Below are 24165 nucleotides of genomic sequence, written 5' to 3' on the forward strand. Positions count from 1 at the left end.
TTGTTGAACATAGCTTCAGTTACTAACTGTGACTGACATCGATTGTAGCCACACGTGTCCAAAAACCTCTGTACGTGTCGAACTTTTTGAACCAATAGAATTCCTTGGTAGGCGGGACTTGATAGTACTGCCTCTGGGCTGAAGCCTGTCATTCCCGGGCGGATCGTTTGTTGTCAAGATGGAGTTCTTACTTGGAAATCCGTACAGTACTCCCGTGGGCCAGTGTATAGGTACGTTAGACCTGAAATTATTTTTTAAAGGCTTGCTGCTTCCTTCCCCCAACGTACTTTGAATGTGGGCCATCATATATTGTTTACTACTGGGCTCAAAGGTGGAAATAGCGAGCTAACGGGTGTCATCGTAGCAAACGTCATCTGCCTGGAATGGGCTCTCAGCTAATGTTAGCCAGCTAACCCATAACTTAGTCCGGTGTAATCACAAGAAATGCATTAAGTTGAATAGCCATGCATATGTGTAGACACTGATTGCAGCTTAAGAAGATCAAATCAGGTTAACTGAAATTGACGCTATTGTATTGACGTGACTTAAAGTGTCTTCAAGAGAGACCCAGATAACTTCCATATTTCCTTAGTTTCTGAACAATAGTTGACCAAACTGTGCGGTCAGCCTGGAGGTTTTTTCCCTCCAGTCTCGATACGGTGTGGTGCTTTTTCTCCCCAGGGAGGACATATACGTGAGCTGCAGCATCCCTTTGGTGTAGTTGCATCAATATTTGCATTTTCCTTTTTGTTTTTCAAAGCAAGCTGAGATTCATAATAGTTGGTACCAAGGCCTGACCATGCCTTTATAACTGACGATGAACCGGCTACTGATAACAGCTGTTTTATGAAGTATAAAGATAAGAATTTATGTTTACTTGAAGAATGTGAAAGTAGGATTGTACTGTAGGTGCCGTAGGTACATTGAACTTTACTTTTTTTCGCCGTTTTTGTGAAAAAGAGTTAATGCTTTGGCAAACTACTCCTGCAAAACAGATGTGTGCCAGACTTTTAATTTCTCCCACTGTTTGTTTGTGCTTGCCTTTGACCAAGTGCAACAGCTGCTGGTTTTTTTGGTTAAGTGTCAGAATTACTCAGTTTTTACTTTCTGCAGAGCCATATAGTGCTTTAATCAAGCTCTCGACTGGGCAGAACCAGATGCATTTTTGTTTTTGCATGCAGCATGTCTTGGACCCCCATCCCCCCTTCCATCACAGAATTGGCCTTGTCTCCTGCCAGATCTCTCTGGTTGAGCTGCTGCACTGTTTGGGGCTTGACACCCAGCTGTCATTTGCAGCGGTAGTGATCTGTACACCTCAGTGGAGGGGCAAAGTATCATCTTACCAGACACAAAGGGAATGTGAGAGTTCAAGCCTGACAGTGGAGATGTGTGGTAAATCTAATTGCTGTAAGAGCCCGATGCATTACCACAATTTGTGTCCATATTTAATAAAGACAACCAACCTTTGGCAGCTGTTACTATGACCGTGGCACATGTATGAGAGGAAATGAATTGGATAATATCAAGACAAACGCATGGGACAAATAGAATATATGTGAGAGTGGAGACAACGAAAGGCAGGAATTAAAGAAGTGTCTTAAAAGTTCACATTGTAGCCAGAGAAGGACTTTGTGGCTTTGTTGCCAAGTGCATGGCACAGCTTGCCTCTGTTAAAGCCATGTGATTGACTGGTTTCACTTGTGTGGTGTCAGTTCTCAGGGCCGGGGTGGGGGCTTTGACACAACACCGTGAATTAATGCACTTAGCAGGCATTTAACTCCATTAGTAGGCTCATGTTCAGTGTCCTTACAGTGTGTGTCACACAAATAGATCGGAGTTTTAGGGGGGCATCCCTTCCTTCTATCCTCTGCTGCCTGTGCTTTGCCCTGCCACAACATGACAATCCACTTGAGAAGATTACATGGGTTATCCCAGAAGAAGTAGCTGGTTAAATCTTTCAAACTCATGCTTTGGATGCTGTAGACTCAGAAAGTGGACTCAGAGGTGTTTTTAAGTGTTGTTCATGTTTGAATTCACTGCATGCCTTTTTATTTTTGTAGATAAGTGGGTTTGTTGAAGCTGCCCAGCCTGTGAAAAGTTGATTTCAGAGGGGAGTTAAAGCATGAATAATTCATGATTTTGAGGCATGTCCAGTGGTTGCATGGCCCTGTGAGACCCCTGGCTCTGGCATAACATCCTGCTAAGGGCCTCTGAGCTTCCCGCAGAGGAACATCTCCTGTCTACACTCAGGACTCATCTAATGACGATCTATGCAGTCAGCACCTGTATCATATTTTGCTTCAGTAGGAAATCTTTTTTCTTTTTAAAAAATTTTGCTCTAAGTCTCTGTGTTTCTATAAAACGGCAGCTTCCACAGACATGATGGATGGATTTGGAGGGCCGCTGAAGAAGAAGGAGATGGAGCGGGAAACAGTGATGAATGCAGAGCCAGTTCATCTTTGTCAGCTTTCACAGTCTGGCTTCCTTATTTCCTCCTTGTAGCCAAAATGCTATTAAATGAAAGGGTGGAGTGTGAAGGCGAGAGCCGGTCATTGGAACTTCTGTTTTTCTGCATGTTGTAATAGTTAAAACTGAGTACACAGCTGGATCACTCACTGTCAGCCAGTGTGGCTTTCCCTCTGAGATCTCGGCTTTCCACTTCCCAACTGACTTCTTGGCTCTTTTCAGTTAATTTACTGGAGTTGGAGGCTTTGGAGGAGCATGTTTTTGGCAAAATTTATTGCATGTTTGGGTTTACCGTGACAGCTGGAAACTGCAGCGTTGTGAAAATGAAATAGAATGGTAGTCTCGTGATTACGGATCCAAGACTTCATCCAAACCTCTTCTTACAAAGATTACTCTTATGTTTGGCTATATTTATGGCGCTTTCTTGCACAGAGTGCTCACGTCTCAAAAAGAGAACTTAATAGCCTTTTCATCTGTATTTATAATTGCAAAAACAAACAGTTAAAAGTAGTACTGAGTTAAATCTGGTCACATTTTCCATTGGTCTATTTATTATTTCAGTAATCTATATTTCTACTGATATGAGCCATGAGCTCTGGGTAGTGAATGAAAGAATGAGATTGCAGTCTTGAGGTGACTGTAGTAATGATTTAGCATAGGGCTGTTTGATATAACGATATATATCGGATGACGATATAAAAACGTCTATCGTTTCATTTTACACTATTGTTTGTTTCGTGGTGTCGCAAAATAAACTGTTTACGGCAATATTTTTTCATCGTTTTGATGGTCACTGTAGTGGCTATATTAATTTCTTAAAGTTCTCTATGTCTCTTATATTGAATATAACCACACTACAGACGGACAAGCGCCTGTTTTTATGCGTTATGGTTAGCAACAACGACGGTAACACCATCGCGTGTCCGCTTGTTTATGTTCCACATAAACCTTTCACAATAAAGCTCAAGATCCTGTTGAGACTTTTCAAAATAAACCGAATCACGTGAAAGAGCAGATTATTTACGGATGAGAAGTAAAAAAGAGCCGCCAGGTGCTAAAAAAAATAGACCTTAGACTCAAACGTTAGAACAGGCTTTTCCCCGCAGCACGCTGTGTAATAAATACTCACAAAGAAAACGGCGGGTGTTACAAGTTATGTCTAAAAATGTATCGTTTCATGCATCGGTTAAAACACTGGACTCCAGCTACATGACGCGCAGCTGGAAACACTTCACGCAAGTTGAGCTGCCTGAGATTCACAGAATTTACAGAAAATGTTACATTTTTGTGATTTATATCGTTATCAGGACGATAGAATTCTTATATCGGGATATGAGATTTTGGTCATATCGCACAGCCCTAATTTAGCACTACATGAATGAAATTGAATTGAATGCATACAAGCGAGGTGGCTGGGGTTAGGTTAAGCAGCATGGTCATTCGGGAGGGGCTCAGGATATGGCCTACTTCCCCTCATTGCAAGAAACCAGTTGAGGTGCTTTGGCAATCTGACTAGGATGCCTTGTGGAGGGTGAGGTCTTTCAAGCATGGGAGGAGGCTCCAATGCAGAACCAGGACATGTTGGAGATTATATCTCTCAGCTGGCTTGGAAACCCTCAGACGAACTGGAGGAGGTTTCCCTGGGGGAGGAATGTCTAGACTGCTGCCTTGTGACAGATCCAGATAAGCAATCGAAGATTGATGGATGGACAAGTCTGCGACCACATGCTGGCTTATTTACACAAGTGTGTTTGTGATGTTATGTAAATGAGGGGTTGCTTTAATCAGTGTGCTTTAGCTTGAGAACAACCTAGCTTGGCTAAAATGCAGCACCATGGTAACACATGAGACAGCTGGCATTGTGCAAATGCTTTTTCTATCAAAAGTAACATTTTGTTCGGTGCAAGCCCCAGCGCTGGTTAATGTCCACAACTTATTATTCTGCAATAGTCACATTTTGTGTCGTTGCACAACTGAGTCTGAACTTATTGTATATACTGATGTGTCTCTTGTTATAAGTGGTAACTGATTTTAACTGACATCCTAACAATCATAATTTGTGTCACTCAAACCTTGCCTTTTGCATAGACCGTACACTGCAGTTAGCTTATTAGCATAACAGTTGAACTCTTTGTGTTTTCCTCCAGAGAGGGCAACAGATGGAGGCCTACAGAATGAGGACTGGACCCTCAACATGGAGATCTGCGATATCATAAATGAAACCGATGAAGGGTAAGCTCTGTCATTATTATTATTAGGTTATAATTTGCTTTATCAAGTGGGATTAGCAAGAGTATTTAACCCAAAATGACTCAAGTTCCTGCTGTGGTTTGTAATGAAACATTCATTGTTTTATCACACAGTGGCTAACTGAGAGGCTCGAGCAAATAATACACTGCCCACTGTTCTTTGCTGACAGACACTCTACTACACATGGCCTTTTGTTTCTTTAGGTATGACTGACCAACTGTCTTATTGTCTGAATAAATGAATGAATGAATGGATTCTCATGTCAGCCTCCCACACTGAAAAATACCCAGCCTGCACTTGGTGAACAAGTCTCCCAAATTATATAGATTTGCAGCCATAAAACCAAACAATTGCCATTTATTTTATTGAGCTTATACAAATCTGAGTTTATTATTACTAACATGGAAAACTTTATCTGGGCATGGAGAAATTCAGTTAGAGCAGGGGTCGGCAACCTGCGGCTCTTTAGTCCTTATACTGCGGGTCCGCGTGGTTTTGGAAAATAAATTAGAAATATTTAGCTGAAGTGTATTTTATTTGTGTCTAGTTATTTTTTAACTTGTAGTTCTAAATTGGAAGATTATTGTGATATTGAAATATAAAATAAAATAATTTTATTATTTTTCATCGCTCAAAATAAGCGTCACACTCGCGGAAGCCGGTATACCCGCCGAAACAGCGTGCATTTATCGAGACTTTCAACTCCAGGTAGGCCAATTATTGATCTTCGGATCCACATTATGTCGGCAGCTGTTCTCCACTGTGAACTATGTTAAAAACAAACACCGCTCACGCTTCACAGATGGCAGCTTACAGTCCTGCGTAAAGATGAAAGTGACTTCGTACAGCCCCGATTTGCAGACGCTGTGCGCAGAGGTTCAGGAGCAGAAGTCTCATTGTAAACATATCACGGCAGACCCGACGATGTTTCCATGAACACGCTTTTCAGCATCTCTTTATTGACCACTTTTCACACATGGTAGCTGTACATACAGCCGGCTGTAGCTTTTCAGCTCACAGCCCGACAACACAACAGCAGAGAGAGCACATACTTTAAGGCAGCCAGGTGTGATTGCGGGTGCCGCTCAGGTGCGTCCGACTCCCATGCAGCGGCTTCTGCAGACCACGCCCCGCCACACACATTAACCAGGTAAAATACATATTTAGGCAGAATTTTGCAAATATCTATTTTTCATTTTTTATCAGCATAGTGCTTTTGTTCCAATTACTTTTTAAAAGTCAGGTCAACGCTCCAAAAGCCCAAAGGCGATATAAAGGTGGCGGCTCACAACAGTTTTTGTTGCTACATGGATCATTTTAGTTCAGCTGGGTTTTTTTTAAAATTTATATTTCTTTAAGAGTTCAAAATGTGTTAATTACATAAATAAAATGTAATTTTCTCTGTAGCACTTCATGGATTTCATAAGCAACACACCTTAGTTGTTCTGTGGATTCTTTTAAAAAGCAGTTAAAAACTTTGCTGTTCAAACAAGCCTTTTGTTGATCCACGTATTTTATATTCTTTACATTCTTTACATTTGATCTTTTACATTGTGTATAATGTCTATTGATTGTATTGTTTATTTTAATATTTGTGTACAGCGCTTTGTGACTGCCTGTCTGTGAAAAGCACTTAATAAATAAACTTTACTTACTTACTTTAGTTGTTCACACAAAGCATAAAGGTAAAAAAACAATATATACAGTGTTATCTTCATTTTAGATGTCAAAAAGTATTTGTGGCTCCCAGTGTTTTCTTTTGCATGGAAACCGCGTCCAAGTGGCTCTTTGGGTGTTAAAGGTTGCTGACCCCTGAGTTAGACTTTTGGCCACAAATAAGTAAATCTGAATGACTGTTTTAATCAGAATGCACTAATAATATTGTTATTAATTGGGTTCTACTTTGCATAATATAGTGATTATAACTGCTATGCAGAAAAGCCCATAATATCAGAATTAATTACCACAAAACACTGGCTTGTAGTTAATGTACAAGGTGTGATCAGAAAGTTCCAGTATTCCTCAAAAAAGCTGAAACCATACTTACTAACCGCATTTATATTTTTTTTACAAGCTTCCCCTCATGGTTGTCTCTCATTCAGCTAAAGAGAACCCATTTTCCTATTCAAGAAGTGGTTTGTTATAATTTGAGGTTTACTGCTTCTGCTTTACACTTTTATGTGCTGTGTTCATAAAGGAACACATGGTTAACTCGGTAGCGTACAATTGTCGGGTAGTATTTAAATGAAGTTCAAATGGTACTAAGGAAGGCACTAAGAAAATATATCCCCCACACCATTACACACATTACGGTTGATACAAGGGAGGATGGATCCACTCTTTCATGTTGTTTATGCCAAATTCTGACCCTACCATCTGAATGTCATAGCAGAAATTGAGGCTCATCAGACCAGGCGGTGTTATTTCCAGTCCTTTGTTGTCCCAATTTTGCTGAGCCCGTGTAAATTGTAGCCTCAATTTCCCGTTCTTAGCCAACAGGAGTGGCACCTGGTGTACTCTTCTGCTGCAGAAGCTGATCTGCTTTGAGGTTCGACACGTGTGTTCAGAAATGCTGTTTACGTACCTTAGTTGAAACGAGGCATTTTCACCCAGAAGACTGAAACTGACTGGATATTTTCTCTGTATTCACTAAAGATGGCTATGTGGGAAAATCGCAGTAGTAATACTCAGATCAGTCTGTCTGTCACCAACAACATTGCCACGTTCAGTGTCACGTAAATCACCTTTCTTCCCCATTTAGTGGTTAAAAAAAATAATTCAGGGAGGGCATAAAAAATGGTGATGACAGTACTTTTATGAAACAGTTGAAAAAAACATTTTGAAGGGTTTATTGGCCTAATATAAATAGAAAACCTTTTTTGTACTTTTTTTTTTTAACAGAACAGTTTGATCACATGTCTTACCTCAGGAAAAAGTCTTAACCTGTTACAGACATTGATGCATGATAATCAGACACTTCCATTTTCTGTTAAATAGCAAAATGTATTTTTTGTGGAAGAATATGTACTCATTTTTTGCTTCCCCTTCTACTTTATTTTTTACATTCTTCATGCCTACACACACTCATTGTCTTGACATGCGACACAGGCGCTCTCTGGGTCACACTTGCAAAACAGAAGGCATGAGAGAGAGGGAGTTCAGCTTCACACAACTTATTGTCTTCAAGATGTTCAGCTAGATAGATCGAGTCTCCTTAATTCCAGAGTTTGAAATGCAGCACAAACATTTGTGCGACGTTTTAACACATGCTAATGTGTGCATTTAATTATGAAAGTTTCACAGCAGATGGTAAGGACTAAATCAAGATATAGCGAAAATACATGTACAGGAAACAACAGGGAACTGTGGAGAGAATCAGAAATGCTGGGTAGATTATATTCAGTAAACTCAGTCATGTGCAGAGGGCTGTCTGGGACCATATATATATAAGGCAATATGCTTCCCTCCATTTCTCTCTGTTTCAGCTCCTTGACTCTGTAAATGTACTGTAGCTCAGTAGGTAGTCCATAAAAGCGTACCGTCTCATCTGCAATGAAGATGGACAACGTTAGGCCGACAGCCAATCTGAACTCTTCATGCATGGGCAGCTTTTGATCTTGCTGTGGGACAGACTTACAGTATAGTCACACAGAGAGAAAAGAGTGAGACAGATGGTGTGACAGTACTTCTCTGTTTTAGTCAAATAGATATGCTGACGGACTTGAATCGCATCTGTTATTGTGGCACACAGGAGAGTTTATTCCATCAAAGTCGGTGACGTTACGCTCACTATAAGCAGAGGGTACTGTGTGCAGCTGTAACTTTCTGCTGTTCCTGTCTAGGCCAAAAGATGCCATGCGGGCACTGAAGAAGAGACTGAGCGGCAACAAGAACTACAGAGAAGTTATGCTCGCACTAACCGTAAGTTCATACTTCTTCTTGGAACTATATTGCAAAACTAGGAATAAAGTCACTGAATATATGAGCAAGGCACTGGTAGACAAAAATGACTCACTGGGCCATGCCCATGGTGTTGATGCTTTTCAGTGTGTAGGTTTTTAATGTCACATTAAAGGGAAAACACTACTGATCTTGTGCTCCTGGTCATTTTATTCTGCTGCGTCTCCTCTGCCTTCCGCTGCATGGCCTGTGTTTTTCTGCCTCTTCTTTCCATTTGTTTACAGTGGCCATGCCCTTTGAGCTGTCTTTATGTCCTCCCACATCTTTGATAGCTCTGCTAGTTGGAAGGCCCTGTGTAGAGCAAAATACTGACTAAGTCTGCCTTTTCTCTGCTGCTCCCCCCCCCACACACAAACTTTTTTGTTTAATCCTTTCTCTTCCTGTAGGTATTGGAGACATGTGTGAAGAACTGTGGTCACAGGTTTCATGTCCAGGTGGCCAACAGAGATTTTATTGATGGTGTTTTGGTAAAGATCATCTCCCCCAAAGCCAACCCCCCAACGATCGTACAAGACAAAGTGCTGTCTCTTATACAGGTATTGGAGAGCTCTCTGTATTTGCTGTTTTTAATAATAAAATTCTTTTGCAACATATTTTCTTTTTCTTTTCTTTTTTTGCTTTTACCAACACACTCCATTGCAGAATTTTAATTCAGGTGGGAACAACATGCGCCACTTCACATGTGTTGCACAACAGCTTCAGCCTTTTGTGATTTTATCTGGTTACCTGAGGTCACCTCAGCCAACAGATGGTGTTCTCCATTTCTCTTTTTGCGCTCCCTTAAATATTAATAGGAACGTTTTGAAGGAGATCCTGTGGATAGCCTTCTTGTAGAGATATTTGGCTAATTAAAAAAAAAAGAAATTCCCTAAGGATTGGAGCAAAATAATGTCCGTACTAGTAATGTTACGTGCTTTCATTCAGTTGTTGTTGTTTTTTTAAAAATTTTAGTTAGTTTTATTAATACCAAGAATTGAGAGCATACTAAATAATTTGTCTGTGTTTTGACAGGCCTGGGCAGATGCCTTCAGGAGTAGTCCTGATCTAACTGGGGTGGTGCATATTTATGAGGAACTGAAAAGGAAAGGTGTTGAGTTCCCAATGGCAGACCTGGATGCACTGTCTCCAATTCACACACCACAGAGGGTAGGGAAGAAATACACAAATACATTCATTCACTTTTTTGGGTACACTTTTTTTTAGTGCTGGGTTGTACCAATGTTTGCCTTCAGAGCTGCTTTAATTCTTCATAGCATAAATTCAACGAGGTGCTGGAAACGTTCCTCAGACATTTTTGTTCATGTGGACATCATAGCATCACACAGTTGCTGCAAATTTCTCAGCTGCACATCCACGATGGGAATCTTCTGTTTCACGTTGTTTATCCCAAATGCTGACCCTACCATCTGAATGTTCCAACAGAAACTGAGAAGGGGCAACATTTTTCCAATCTTATGTTGTCTAATTTTGGTGAGCCCATTCAAACTGTAGCATCACTGCTCTTCTGTTATTGTAGACCATCAATTTCATGTTCAAATGTACTCTGTGTTCAGAGATGCTTATGGTTATCTGAGTTAGTGTTGCCTTCCTGTCAGATCAAAGCAGTGTGGTCCTTGTCCTCTGACCTCTAACATCTGCGAGGCGTCTATTTTTATCCAGAGAACTGACACTTGCTGGATTTTTTCTCTTTCAGACCATTCTCTGTAAATGCCGGACTTAGTAGATGAGCTGTTTTTGAAATACTCAGACCATCTTGTCTGATACCAACAACAAGTGTCAAATTCAAGGTCAATTAAATCACTTTTCTTCCCCATTTTGTTGCTCGGTTTGAACTTTAGCAGGTCGACCATCCCTTCTTGGATTTAATGTCTGAGTTGAGTTCCTGCCACTGACCTATCTGTTATTTGTGTTAATAAGCCATTGAACAGGTCCACCTAATAAACTGGCCTAGAGTTTTGCTTTTTGGGGTTTTTGTTTTATTTATTTATGTATTTATTTTTATCATAGGGCACACCAGAGGTAGATCCAGCCATGGTCAAGTACCTTGCCCCAACCTCACCTGATCCCACCACTCCTAAACCTGCCTCACCCGTTCCCCCTGCCACACAGGCCCCTGAAATTCCCAACCCCATCACAGCAACTCCTGAACAGGTGAGGGACACCAACCTTTGTTCAGCTAAATTAATTCACACAGCATTTTTTTAAATAATTTTTGAATAAAAAAAGCTTTATTCAGTATTTAGTGAGTTTAAAACTTAAGCACAATTTCAACTTACACTGCTGTGCCGCTGATACCAAATTAGTCCAAATGTTTTTCATTGACCTTTGATCTTGTGTGCTTTCAGATTGCCCGGCTGCGTAGTGAGCTGGACGTAGTGCGAGGAAACGTCAAAGTCATGTCGGAGATGCTAACTGAGATGGTCCCAGGTCAGGAAGAGGCTTCTGACCTAGAACTACTTCAGGTTAGATTAATACACAATGAATGTCATTATAATGCATTCAGTAGTTGCCTGTGTTGTGTACAACTTCATTGTAGTTAAAAAGAACAAAAATCCAAACAAAATAAAACCCAACTTGGCATAAATTTAATTCAATTCTTTATGCATATCAGAAGACATTTGCCATTCTGAAGCACAAGTCTTTAAAGATCACAGATTTTTCTGTCACATACTTTCTTATCAGAAGATTTATTATAGGCTCCTGTGAATTATTTTCTTTATATACACCCCCATGCATGATGTGCATTCAGAAAGCCAAATTCTTTCCAACACGGCTTTTAACTGTCAAGTGTTGTAATTTTGTGCAGCCACCAGGGGGTGTTATGGGTTAAGTTTTCATGCTAACCTGCCAAGGGCCATTTTTCTGTGGTAAAATTCCTTAAACTGGCAATTAAGCAGGTCAAATCGCAACATTTTCTCATGCAAGCTCATGCAGATTTTAATCTTTGAAGGCCAGAAACCCCTCAGCTATTTGTATCGTCTCCAAGTATCTGGCCCCGGGCTAAAGAGCCTGTGCCAGTGTAATTGTTATGTAGTACCTGACTCACTTTGCTATTTATTTCAGGTAATGTAGAAAAAACTGTAACAGGATTTAGTTTAGCAAATATTTTTGACTTGCTTAAAACTAAAAGCCTTTTGTATTATATTTATAGAAAGCTCTCCACCCATTTGTGAGTCATAAATAAGCAGCATAACAGTTTATGTATTGGCAAATGGAGTGGTTTATAGAGGATTTTTTGAGTCATCAGTAGACAGACAAACACACGCTTGACTGTCTGAGTATGTGTCAGCTTGTCAGTTTCTCTGCAGATCACTTTTTCTCAAATTGATTTATAACTTAATGTATTGATCAATCTGTTCATGTGACACTCTGTCAAGGAGCTGAACAGAACATGCCGAGCTATGCAGCAGAGAGTGGTCGAGCTGATTTCGCGCGTCTCTAATGAGGAAGTAACAGAGGAGCTCCTACACGCAAATGATGACCTCAACAACATTTTCCTCCGATACGAGAGGTGAATTCAATCAAACTGTATTCGTGTCACAAAAAGAAATACTTGTTTGTGTATTTTGGTTACTACCCCGATCACTAGTGCTTGCTAGTTTTTGCTTTTCTGGTTTGGCAAGATCTCGAGCACAATTTTAAAGATGAATCTCTAGATATCATTAGACGTAAGCTTATCAGGTTTTCTTAAAAAAGAAAAACCTGCATGACTAGGGATGGGTACCGGTATCCGGTGCCATGATGGCACCGGTTCTGACATAAACGGTAGTAACCAGACCGAAAAGCAGCGCACATTTCGGTGCTTTATTTCGGTGCTTTTTTTCCTGAGCTGTGGTACACTTCTTCCTTACATTTGTATTGGCGGTTGGCAAACAACTGAAAGGTGCATTACCGCCACCAACTGGTATGGAATGATACGCTTTAGATTCTAGCCAATCATTTTAAGTTTCCGAGGATAGTAGGCGGGTCCAGGTACGTACGTTCTTTTAGAGCAGAGCTACAGATTAAAAATGTCCAAGGCGAAGCGGTCAAAAGTCTGGCTGTACTTCACAGCAAAATATGCAAACTCAGCAGCCTGCAACAAGTGCTTTAAGCTGATACTGTGATACTGTCAAAGGAGGTAACACCTCAAATCTGATGAAACACCTGGCGCCGCATAGCGTTCTTTTTAAAGCCGAGAAATGCGCCGTATTTGATAGCTTGCTGCGAGACCTCACACCGTGCACATCTACTGCTTGTGGGTTGCCTGTTATCGGACCCGGAATTAGCAACATCCCCCAAAAACCCGAAGAGGAGAGTCCTGGCCCCTAGCCCTGCCAGTGTAGCAGAAATGATGACGGATGATGATGGCAGCAGCAGCCGTTCTTCTCTGTGTGAGTAGCTTAATGTTGTTTGTGTGTAATTTACCTTGAGTAAGCTAACCACGTTATTATATTAATGCATGTAAGATGAACAGCAAACACCATCATAGCTACATGCGGCTGCCTTCTTGTTTGATGGCAGATACTCCCTTCACCCTGGCCAAAAAGGCTTAAATGACCAAAGAAAAAGTGTAAAACAGCTAAACATGAGAGGTTTTTGGACAAAGTTTGTGTTTTTTTCCATTGTTTAAGCACTGCTTCCAGCCAAGAATGATGCCATATATGCCCCATAGCTGCAGAAAAGGCTAGCATTGTTATCTTTTTACAAAAAAACAACTGAACATGAGAGGTTTTTGGACCAATTTTGTGTTTTCCATTCTTTAAGCACCGGTTTGAGCACCGTTTAAGCACCGGCACCGTTTCAAAAGTACCGGTTTGGCACCGGTATTGGATAAAACCTAAACGATACCCATCCCTATGCATGACACAGATCGCGATATAACAGGTTAAACGGACTTACTGTAGTTCATAAGGTTACATAAGTGGGTCATATCAGTTAAGATAACTGAATCACTATGAATCGAGATTTGCGATTGTCCAAATATTGCACAGTAAAGCACTGTGCATTGTTTATGTGCTCCTTGGGCTCTAAATGCTAAAACTTTTCTTTCATCGTGTTTGTGTTAAAAGAGCGTTTAAGCTCAGAGAGCATGTGGCAAAGTGTTAATTGTTTTGTTTTTGTTTTTTTTCATGTTGCTCACAGGTATGAGAGGTACAGGTCAGGTAGAGCTGCACAGAACAATGGGGTGAGTACCATCAACAAAGACTAGAAACAAAGAACAGAGGCCTAATGGCTGAAATTGCATGTTTTCTTTTTGCACGTATCATTATTATATTTTTTTTCACATTTCACTACATATACCTTTGCTTAACATTATGGATGCTGTGAGAGATGATTCAAACATTATCTGAACTAATAATCCCCCTCAACTGTTTACCATGGCAGCATTCATTTGTAATGCAAGTGGAATGCCTTTTAGTGCTTTGTAAAAAAAGTGCACATTTGCCAGTTTGAGACATTTGCCAATGGACTGGGCCATCTCTCACTACATCCCACATAGCTGTTTGTGTTTGCAGCTTGTTGATCTTTCTGTGTGCTCTGTCTGTTTGTGTTGTGGCTAGCTGATGGAGGCAAGTATAACACCACGACCACATTCAGTCCAAGCCAGTGTGCTGGGATGAACTGAGTGATGACTGTCAAAACGTCTGTTATATGAATCTCGTGTTTAGAGCCTTGTGACGTGTTCTACTGTTTGAAACTAGATGTTTTATTCCCTTCCCTCCACCTTTCATGGTGTTCCTTCTCACACATCTGTAATCTCTTGCAGCTGTTTATTCAGCTCCATTATTGCTCCTTTGCATAGCTGCCAATCCATGACTGCTGGTTTAGAGTGTTGTCTGAAATTGTGTAGCATTTCTGTAGCTAGAAGCATTTCTTCTGATTTTAAAAAAAGGGGAAAAAACAATAATTTAATCTTTTACTTGGTGTCACAAATGCTGCATAGTTGCATTGTTTTATATTTGTAGTTAACGAGTATATTTCACTTGCTCTCCTCTTTTCAGATGTTAACTGAAGCTACAGAGGACAACCTGATAGACCTGGGCCCAGGATCCCCAGCTGTGGTAACACCCAGGATCACATCCAGCCCTCCACCTAGCTCCACTGTTGGAGCCATGGCTTCTCCTGCCCGCAACCCCACTGCAGCATCCTTATCCAGTGCTCTAGCTGGACTTGGTAAGGATAAAACATAATGAAATCTATTTTTTAGGATAATAAAAGGTGCACAAGAAGCACCTTTATATTGTTGTAAAATTTAAATTTTCCTATTAATCCATTCGAGATCCATACAGACAAAGTAAAAGCATGTCTTCCTGTCCTCCCGAATCCCTGCAGACCTTTGCTGGTTCTTACATGACAAAAGTTAAATTTGTAGCTAATTGTTTTTAACTAATTGCAGTAAAATTCACTGAAGTGTTGTGGTTCAACCTTAGAGGGATTACCTCTTATATTTTGTGCAGTAATATATGGTAATTACACATTGCCAAACTGGAGTGTTGTAAGTCTGGTCTATAATTAGGACATCTTAAACTTTGCTGCATTAATTTTAAATTCATTTCTCTGTGCCACTTCTTTCATCCTCTTTCATTTTACTTTAATCCTTGCTCTTCTCCATGTTCTGCTGTCTCCTGCCACCCTCTTGATCCAGATGTAGGCTCAGAAAGCACGAGCGGCACCCCGTCGTCTCAATCGGCCCAAAACCCTGACGACTTTGACATGTTCGCACAGACCAGGGGGAGCTCTCTGGCTGAACAGCGCAAAAAGTAGGTCTACATTTAATTTAGCTCCCTTAATGTAATTGATTTTGATAAATAGCTATTTGTAATGTGCTCACTACATTTCTGAAATGCTTGATATACGGTTATATTTCCTGGAGTGCCTTTTGAATTCCTATGGGGACAGGTTGGATGTTAATCTGGTATTTTCTCCCTAGTTTATTGTGTTACTCAGTGTGAATAAATAAGTATTTTTGCCCATTTTTTTCCACTACCTGAATGTTACTGTTTTTTTGCTCATGCAAGTTGTGAACGAAGGGGTCCACTGTGGTGTGTTTTGGCTCAAGGGTCTATGCCATGAATCAACAAAATCCCTAGTTTGGACAGAATTGAAGACTTTTGTTGCACTTTATTCTTCTCTTTCTTAAGAAGAAATGTCTTGCTTGTCTTCTCTTTGGACAGAGATAAAAAAAGCTGTCAGACATCATCTTTGCTCCTAATTTTTTTTATATACAGCTTAATTCTTCTTAATCTGTTTCTGGTTTTGTACACAGTGTAAAATATGAAGACCCTCAGGCTCTGGGTGGCCTGGCCTCTGCTTTGGGTGTTAGACAACAGAATACAGGAGGGGTGAGTACAAATAAGCATGGCTGACGAGCTTTTTTAGCTCTCTGCATGTGATGGCTTGTAACACTGAATACTTTACAGTGACATTTGTCCTGATGCAGTGCTTCTTGAACTTTGAGCAAACAGAGGCTTGAGGTTTTCTCATTTTTGAATACTTCAAATATAGTGCTGTTGTCTATAGTGTCTATGCCAGTCATAAGCATATAAATGAGTTTTATATACAGAAGATGGGAGCAAAGTCTAACTGTGAGTTTTTATACTGTATCTTAACCACTGGTACTTTTTAGCCATTAGTGTCAGCACTTCTCCCAGTTATTAAAAAAACATGCATTTAGGTTCTCGTTCTTCAAAGCAGATGTCTTTCTTCTTCCTTTAATCTGCGCATCTCTAAAGTCAGTGCTCACAGAAACTCTAAATCACTGACTAGCTTCAAGATTTTTAGTCGTTCTCTCTGAGCACACATTGCAGTATATTTGCTTGGCTATCTCTAGGTACACATACATAAAAAGGTGGCACCATTCTTTAGTTGCTTTAGGTGATTTATTCCTTGTTTAGAACGTATACTTCACTGAGTTTTAAATCTCTTCTTTTTTCCTTCTTTATTTTCCTCATTTTCATCTTTATGCAGTGATCCTTTGCCATTTTCTTATGTTGGCCTCATTTATTCCCTCCTCTCTCAGTCGTCTTTTGCACATTTGACTTCTTCTCTGTCTCTCTCTCTGCACTTTGTGCTATGCTGTGGTGGTGGGGCCTTTCTTCTTTTGTGTAAGGTGTTATTCTGTTGTTGATTCAGCTGAGGGTTAAAGGGGATGATAACCCAGCAGATCAGGAGCTGCCCATAGACAGCTGGCTTATTACCCAAGGAATGGTGAGGACTCTATCCACAGTGTGTCCTCCTACCCCTCCCTCATGTCCACCTCATGTCAGCCTCCTCCAGCATTGTCCATCATCCTCATGAGCTGCGCTTCATTTTCAGCCTCATCTAACCTTTTTCCCAAATCCTCCCAACAGTCCTACTTCCAAGTGGCTTTTCCTTCTAAGAACATCCATGTCCATGCCTAGTTTAGATATTGTACTGTAGTCTTGGGCAATGTGTCATTACAGATATTTAAACTAGGGCTTATTTTGGAATCTGCTTCTTCTGAGTTACACTTACAGTCATGATAAAAAGAAAACACACCCTCTTTCAGCTGGAAGTTTTTACATAACAGGCCATAAAAAACAACTAGCAAGTCTTAAAATGAGGTAAATACAGCCTCAAGTACAAAACATGGCATATTACACTGTGTCACTTTCCAGGAAATTCACCTCTTGGTCAGACTGTGCAATGCTCAGGAAAATTGCAAAAAACCCACGAGCTACAGGCCTCAGTTAGCATGTTAAATCCATTAGAAAAAGACTGAACAAGTGTGGCTTATAGTAGAAAGTGTCTTCTTTCTAAAAAGAACATGCAGCAGCGTGTTTGTAAAACTTCATTTGAATAAACCACAAGACTTCTGCAACAATGTCCTTTGGACTGATGACACCAAGGTGGAGATATTTGGCTATAATTCAAAGTGCCAAACAGCATATCAACGAAAACGCCTCAGATAAAGTGTCAAGCACAGTGGTGGAGTGGTGAGGATTTGGGCTTGTTTTACAGCCACAGGATATAAACACCTTGCAGTCACTTTTCTAGAGTCAAATATGAGGAAAACAACTAAAAGCTTGGCCCAAATTGGGTCATGCAACTGCACAATGATCCTAAACACAGCAGCAGATCTACAACAAAATGACTGAAAAAGAATGGCGTGGGCATCCAAGTTTGTGAATTCGGTAACTCAAGAACAAGGTGACGTAGGATTTTCAAACTGATTTTCAGCGACTTTGACCGCAAAGTCAGAGTAAGCTTTCTGAATACAATAACTTGAGAACAAGGCAATGTAGGATTTTGAAATTGATAGCATCTCCACCAGGAGGCTGAGGGAGGAGTAGCACTGGCGGTTGTTAAATTTAAATTTAAATCAAATTTAATCACTTTAGAACATGTTAATAATCAGATGATTTTTTTGTTTGTTTTTTATTACTTTCTTTTTACCCTGACTGTAGCTCCCAAATTGGTTGGCATATTAATACAGAATTTTTTTATCCATACTGCCCACCTCTATTGTACTCTGTTGACCCAAGACTATACTCATTACTAGTGCTCACATTAACCCCTCCATGGATGTTAAAATGAGGCTGATGGGTCGCTAGGAACTTTGACCAAGCTCCATCGTCATTTAACAGTCACTCACTAAAAAAGCGGAGGAGTAGAGATGCTCCTGCTACACAGCAAAATCCAATCAGTGAGTCCAAGTACTCATGAAATATCAGCCAAGCATAAGAGAATTATTAAAAGTGATTGTGGTTTGCTGTGTAGTGGTGAGTATTTTGTCAGTTGTCCTCTAATGGTCTCTGGATCTTAGATATTATACAGTTCACTATAACCTCACATTCTAACACATAAACCAACTAACAGATGAAGCAGTAGATGTAGAATAAGATGATATGTTGATTTTATAAACGTTCAGCACAATGTTATACACTTTGAAGTTATATCAGTGTTATTGTTGTGAGTCATAATGAGGACAGACTTCTTTTTGTGCTCTTTTTCTATTTTTTCCTCCCCTTGTTCACGCAGCTGCATGCAGTTTTTTCACTGCCACTCTGCCTTGGCCAATCTTTTGATATGCATAACCTGTGATCTCACAAGGAAACCCCACCAGTGTTTTTCTAGTGTCTGTAAAGGCCTTAGGAAATGGGTTTTGTTCTCTCTAGTTAACTTTGAAACTGGGCGATGGTCTTTAACTTTGTCAAAATAGGTGAAATTAATGTTGGAGACTTTAATTTTTAAAGGGTTCAAGTAACTTTTAAAAAATTTACCAGTTACTCCTCAGAGGAGGTTTCTTGAGTCACGGTTAAAGTTCACTTTCGCCTCCTCCTGTAATACCTCAAACTCCTTAATCGCTCTGATTATTTGGTGCTCACACAACCTTGAACACAAATGGACACCATCCAGTCTGACATGGCTTCCATCACCAGTGTCACTACATGCCATGCAGCGATGCTCATGTTCTGTGCGCCCTGTGTTTTTGAGTGTGTGTGTGTGGGTGGGTGTGCAGGGTTGCCGTGCCTCTCGACAGTCCCTGTGCTTTCAGCCTTTCCCAACCAATCAATCTCTTAATCACGTTCAAGCGATTTGCTAATTAACTAATGATGCGGAATAATTAGCACGGCTGTGTGTGACATTAGTCGGCAGCTGTTAAGCCATGTCAGCAATACAGAGTTAATGAGAACAATACACAGGCCGGGAAGTCCTCTTCTTATACAGAGGAGTGCTCGGCAGCAGGTCGTTGCACATGATAAAACAATAATGGCACAGAATCAAGAGAGGTTGAATGTGTCTTTCAAGCATTTTTTTTATTATTATTATTGTTTTTCTTTTTATCTTTTCTCCTGAGCCTCTGGTGATTCTTGTTTTTGTGTGTGTGCGTGTGTTACGTTGTTTTTGTTGTCGTGTGGCTTTGTTGCTACCCCTCGTTGTTGTCCATGGCTTTGCTCCATAGATCCCAGTATCGCAGTCCTCTGTCATGGATGACATAGAGGAGTGGCTCTGTACTGACGTGGTGAGATTTTAATTTTTCTTTTTTTTTTTAACCTTGATTAACATTTTTGTTTTTCTACCCTCTCTTTCTCCCTCTTTTCCACCCTTAAAGCACTTTTCATCCAACCATTTCTTATAACTGCATACATGTGACCTTGGTTTTCTTTTTACTTAAAATCTTTACCTTAGTCATTCATCTTAATCATTTCCAGCAATCACTTACATAACTGTTTGCCATGAGGTGAGACATATGTGGAAACAGTGCTAATGATAATTAACCTAAAGCAGCTGCAATGGTCTTCTTTAACTTGTGCATGTGGTGGTTGTGGTGGGGCTCTAGAAGGTTTCTCGTTATGGAAAATGTGGGGAGGATGCATGACAGACGGATCCTTCATGAGCCACTCGGTTTGGAGTTTGTGGGAACTTTACAGGCAGCTGACTTGTGCCGCTTGTGTTGTCGATTTTACACTCACATTAATTAACGCCGTTCTTGATAGTTTTCTATAGAGATTGGTGTCTTATGTCATGTTTTTTCTTCTTCTTCTTAATAGAAAGGTGATGCTGCTGAAGAAGGAGTAACTAGTGAAGGTATAGTCAGTTGATTCACACCTATGGGTGTGTTCTGTTAGCTCAAATGTGTGTGGGAATGATTGAGAGTCTTAACACTGTGACCCTCAGCTTCTATGTTTCTGACAAATCAATTTGTTTCTTTCAGAATTTGATAAGTTCCTGGAGGAGCGAGCTAAGGCTGCAGACACTCTGCCATCTCCCCCAGGACCTAACCCTGCTAACCTCTCCCACCCAGCCCGTGCCCCGAGTGGCTCCCATAAGAAGACTGAACGGACGGAAGATGCCCTCTTTGCCTTGTAGACTGTTCTCAGAGGACCTCGGTTTCTCTCCAGGGCATCTAAAGGTCTTGGCCCAAAATGACCCCACCCGCCACCCTCCAAAACAATCCTCCTAGTCCCATTTCATTGCTGACTGGCATTGGTGTAGCAACTGATCTCCATCTCCTTGTTGTTATCTTGCCAGAGTGTCGCTCTAACCATCAGAGGTCCAACAAGTTTACTGCACATTACTGCGTTATGTTTTACTGTATATGGATGTATTAATCTGTCAGTGTGGGATGTACTGCTCGCAGCCCCGCATCTCATTCCATAACTCGCCACCAAAGGAGGACAACTTCACTTAACTGACATGTGGTTTAAAAATGTGACACCTGACCGTGAGATTACTGGGAAATTTCTCTGAAGGTCTACTCACAGAGTCAGTATGGAAGCATTTTATTAGGAGTATATTGTGTTATTTTACTACATTTCGGCTAAATGCTTATTTATGCATTAATTGTTTTATTTTTTTGTGTTATATACTGATCAATCAGTGCATTGAGAGTTGTGGATTTCTAGTTATGCTTAATACTGAGATATTCGTGGCAGGGCAGCACCTCTTATTACCCAGTTTGCTTAAGGCACTGTAATGAACAGTTTCATGTTAGCAGGCTAATTTTGCAAACTAAGATTATAATATTAGCTAATCTCTTTAAAATGTGTATGCCAGCATTCCTCTAACCAAAGGGAATTAAGAATAATAAAAATCAAAAAATGTACTAGTTAGGATTCACTCTTATCTCGTATCTATTTCTGATAGCTAAGGGGAAGGAAGATGCTCATTGAAAAGCTACAAGAAGTTAATGTAGAAAAGTGCCGCAAACTGCAAACACTTTAAGCCATTCCAAAGAATATTGATGCTTTAATGACCAACTAGTTCTTCATTTTACCAATCGAAAAATAGTGACATTCACATGCTCAAAATAAGTTGCTGGATTGTCAAAATTTTCCTTCCCCCTCCCCCCGCCGCGTTAATGTCTGTGCACTTTGAAGCAAAAAAAAAAAAAAAGAAGAAAAATCTGTATTTTGTCCTTTTGTGTTTACAAGATGCTTACTATTTTTCTAGGGGATGGGAAATGATCTTAAGAATGAGTTCATTTTGCACATAACTTTTCTAACTATGTAATTAGTGCGCTTGTTTGCCTAACAAGTGGATAGATGGACCATTGGACTGTTGGAAATTACATAAAGATGCAACACAGAAATAAAGATTTAAATGATAATGTCAGCTTAGCACTGGCATCATAATCATCTACAAGACAAGTGTGCTGTGGTAACAGATGCATTCACACAGGCAAATCTTCACACACTCCATAGTATTTAATCAATATACCTCAAAATACAGAAACGGTGGTTTCTGTAAAAAAAATCTATTGGGTCATAATAATATCAGGATCACTGAAAGTATTATTTTGTTTTCCCCTTCTGTATTTTTATTATTCATGGTTAAAAAACAACAAAGGGGAAACGAACAACTGATGTTTTTGAGGCCGAGGTTGAACCGTGCGGGAAGCAAGCACGATTTTGCTTTCTTTGATTTCGTGCAAACACATTACACTTTATTTCCTGTGCATTTTCAACCTGCTATGATTCATCTGCTCTCATTGGAGCTGCTGCCAAGCATTTCTATGACCGACTGATTTCAGCAGAGTTGCTCTGCCGAGAAAGGTTTTGTCTTTGATCCGAGGCAAAATAGAAAACCCGTCTTATTTGCAGCTCTTTTTCCAGTTCATTTTAACATGCTCTGCGCTTCAAAAAGATTTTCTTTTTCTCCTTTCAGTCCATTTAAGACCAAAAGCCTTGTTAATCAGAGGCAGCCCATTTGCACCTCAGTTGTAAAGCTTCTTGCTAACATAGATGCAAAGGTGACATTAAAAATGTATTTGTGTAATCAATGTATTTTAGATTAAAAAAATAATAATGATAATGAGCTTTAATTTTCTTTCATGGTGTATGGTTACACTTGGTTTTGAGGGTTTATTATCATTGCCAGATAACAGATATAAAAACACCTACCATGCAAGTTGAACAAGGACGGTTACTAAAAATGTAACAGGAGATTCTTTAAAGGGAACTTTGACAGTTTTCTGTGTTTGTGTGTTCTGTAACTTTGCATCTGTAACAGAGTGTATTGTGTTAACTTGCTCTTATGAAGCTTAAGTCCTGGTTGCAACATGTATTCCTCTAAATTCTGGCTATCTTTAAAGTGGTAACTGAATGTCTAATACCCGCGACGCGGGATATTTAAGCTCGTGTTTTGTGGACATGGAATTGAGGCTTGTTTTCTATCGGTGGGTGCTCCATGTCTCTCTGGCTGTGCCGTCTGCTGCCATGACTAATGGTCAGATTTGTATTTGACCTAATGCACGTATGTAACTGCCCAATAAAACACTAGCAGTGTGTGACCTCTACCTCATAACTGTTTGTGGTTATTTTACACTTAGGGGATCTGTGACTAGTCTCTCTTTTCTCATGTACATGCTGATGCAACCCAGACTCAATCTTGTACTGTACTGGTCATTCATTGTGAAATGAGCCTTTCACCCTCTCACATGTGGTTGTTTATGGACATTTGCACAACATAGATCCTTAAAAGAATCATTTTTCCTTCCTTTACCTGACGACCAAGACTAGCCAACTTTACAAACTCCAGCAAACAAACGGACAAGACTTATTGTTACACACTTGACCACCAACCATGCTGGACTTTATATAATCTTACCAAACTTTACTGACAACTTAGCAGTGCTACCCTAGGTCACTTACCTATTTTCCTACAATACCGTTGTGGGGTTCTGCTTTTGTGTTACTATAACAGTGCGTTAAACATAGACATTGTGAAACAGTGTGTTTCAAATGAAGTCTTAGGGATACAACAACAAACGAACAAAAACACCCGCATTGCCTGTTTTTACGTTACTAATTATTATAGGAGAGAGAGAAAAAATGTAGTGTAAACCACCATTACGAAAAGTTGCAGGAACTGTTTTTGTTAAAATACATGTGCTCATTTTTTATTTCCTTCTGGCTACATGTAGTTGTGCAGTTTATTTTCCTCCTGCTTCCATCATTCCAGGAGCGAAACACATGATGTAATCGCTAGACCCAAAGATGCAACGTCAGATCACCCCACTCTGATTCTGAGCTTCTCATTGGACGGTTTTACTGGTTCTACAGGAGGAGTCGCTAATTCGAGTCAAACAAGCTTGGCTGTCTCTAAGCGCACGCCCCACACGATTATGATTGGCTATTGGTGGCAAGCCCACAATAAACATGTCCATGCTTGATGCAAAGAGAAAAAAATATATTTATTTATAATCAATATTATAAAAGATATTCAGAACTGTATTAACCTGCTCTGGAATCAAAACTTAACTCGTTTATGCTGTAGTTAGCTTTTTTTTACATACCCATCAAATGTAACCATATAAATATTTTCTAGCCACGGCATCACTTCTTCGATTACTGCAATTATTTGTTGTTTTTTGTACATTATCAGATTTTTGTGTGTAAATTGTATTAGATCGTGGCCGTATACTCCACATGCCCTTACTCATTTACTCAAACAATCAAAACAAGCCTGAGAAACAGGGACGTGGGAATCTAGTTCAAAGGAGGGTGATTGGCTGGCGCAACTGTCAATCATCATCGGTTG

The 24165-nt window shown here is 40.1% G+C and overlaps 1 protein-coding gene across 3 annotated transcripts; it reads left to right on the forward strand.

Annotated features, from left to right (window-relative positions):
* The first annotated feature begins 100 nt into the window (after window positions 1-100).
* Window positions 101-22921, forward strand: tom1l2a (target of myb1 like 2 membrane trafficking protein a). Of its 3 annotated transcripts, XM_085158121.1 has the most exons (16): window positions 101-230; window positions 4614-4698; window positions 8559-8637; window positions 9063-9212; window positions 9688-9822; window positions 10684-10827; window positions 11022-11138; window positions 12054-12187; window positions 13801-13843; window positions 14661-14832; window positions 15305-15419; window positions 15926-16001; window positions 16792-16866; window positions 19586-19645; window positions 20175-20211; window positions 20339-22921. In XM_085158121.1, the coding sequence occupies exons 1-16, from the start codon at window positions 179-181 to the stop codon at window positions 20491-20493; spliced, it is 1629 nt and encodes a 542-aa protein (XP_085014247.1). In that variant the 5' UTR covers window positions 101-178; the 3' UTR covers window positions 20494-22921. The 3 variants fall into 3 exon arrangements, with proteins under 3 accessions (XP_085014247.1, XP_085014248.1, XP_085014249.1); XM_085158122.1 differs by lacking the exon at window positions 16792-16866; XM_085158123.1 differs by lacking the exons at window positions 16792-16866; window positions 19586-19645.
* Window positions 22922-24165: the final 1244 nt, after the last annotated feature.

The sequence above is a fragment of the Neolamprologus multifasciatus genome, chromosome 4 (genome assembly GCF_963576455.1).
Source record: "Neolamprologus multifasciatus chromosome 4, fNeoMul1.2, whole genome shotgun sequence".
NCBI lineage: Eukaryota > Metazoa > Chordata > Actinopteri > Cichliformes > Cichlidae > Neolamprologus > Neolamprologus multifasciatus.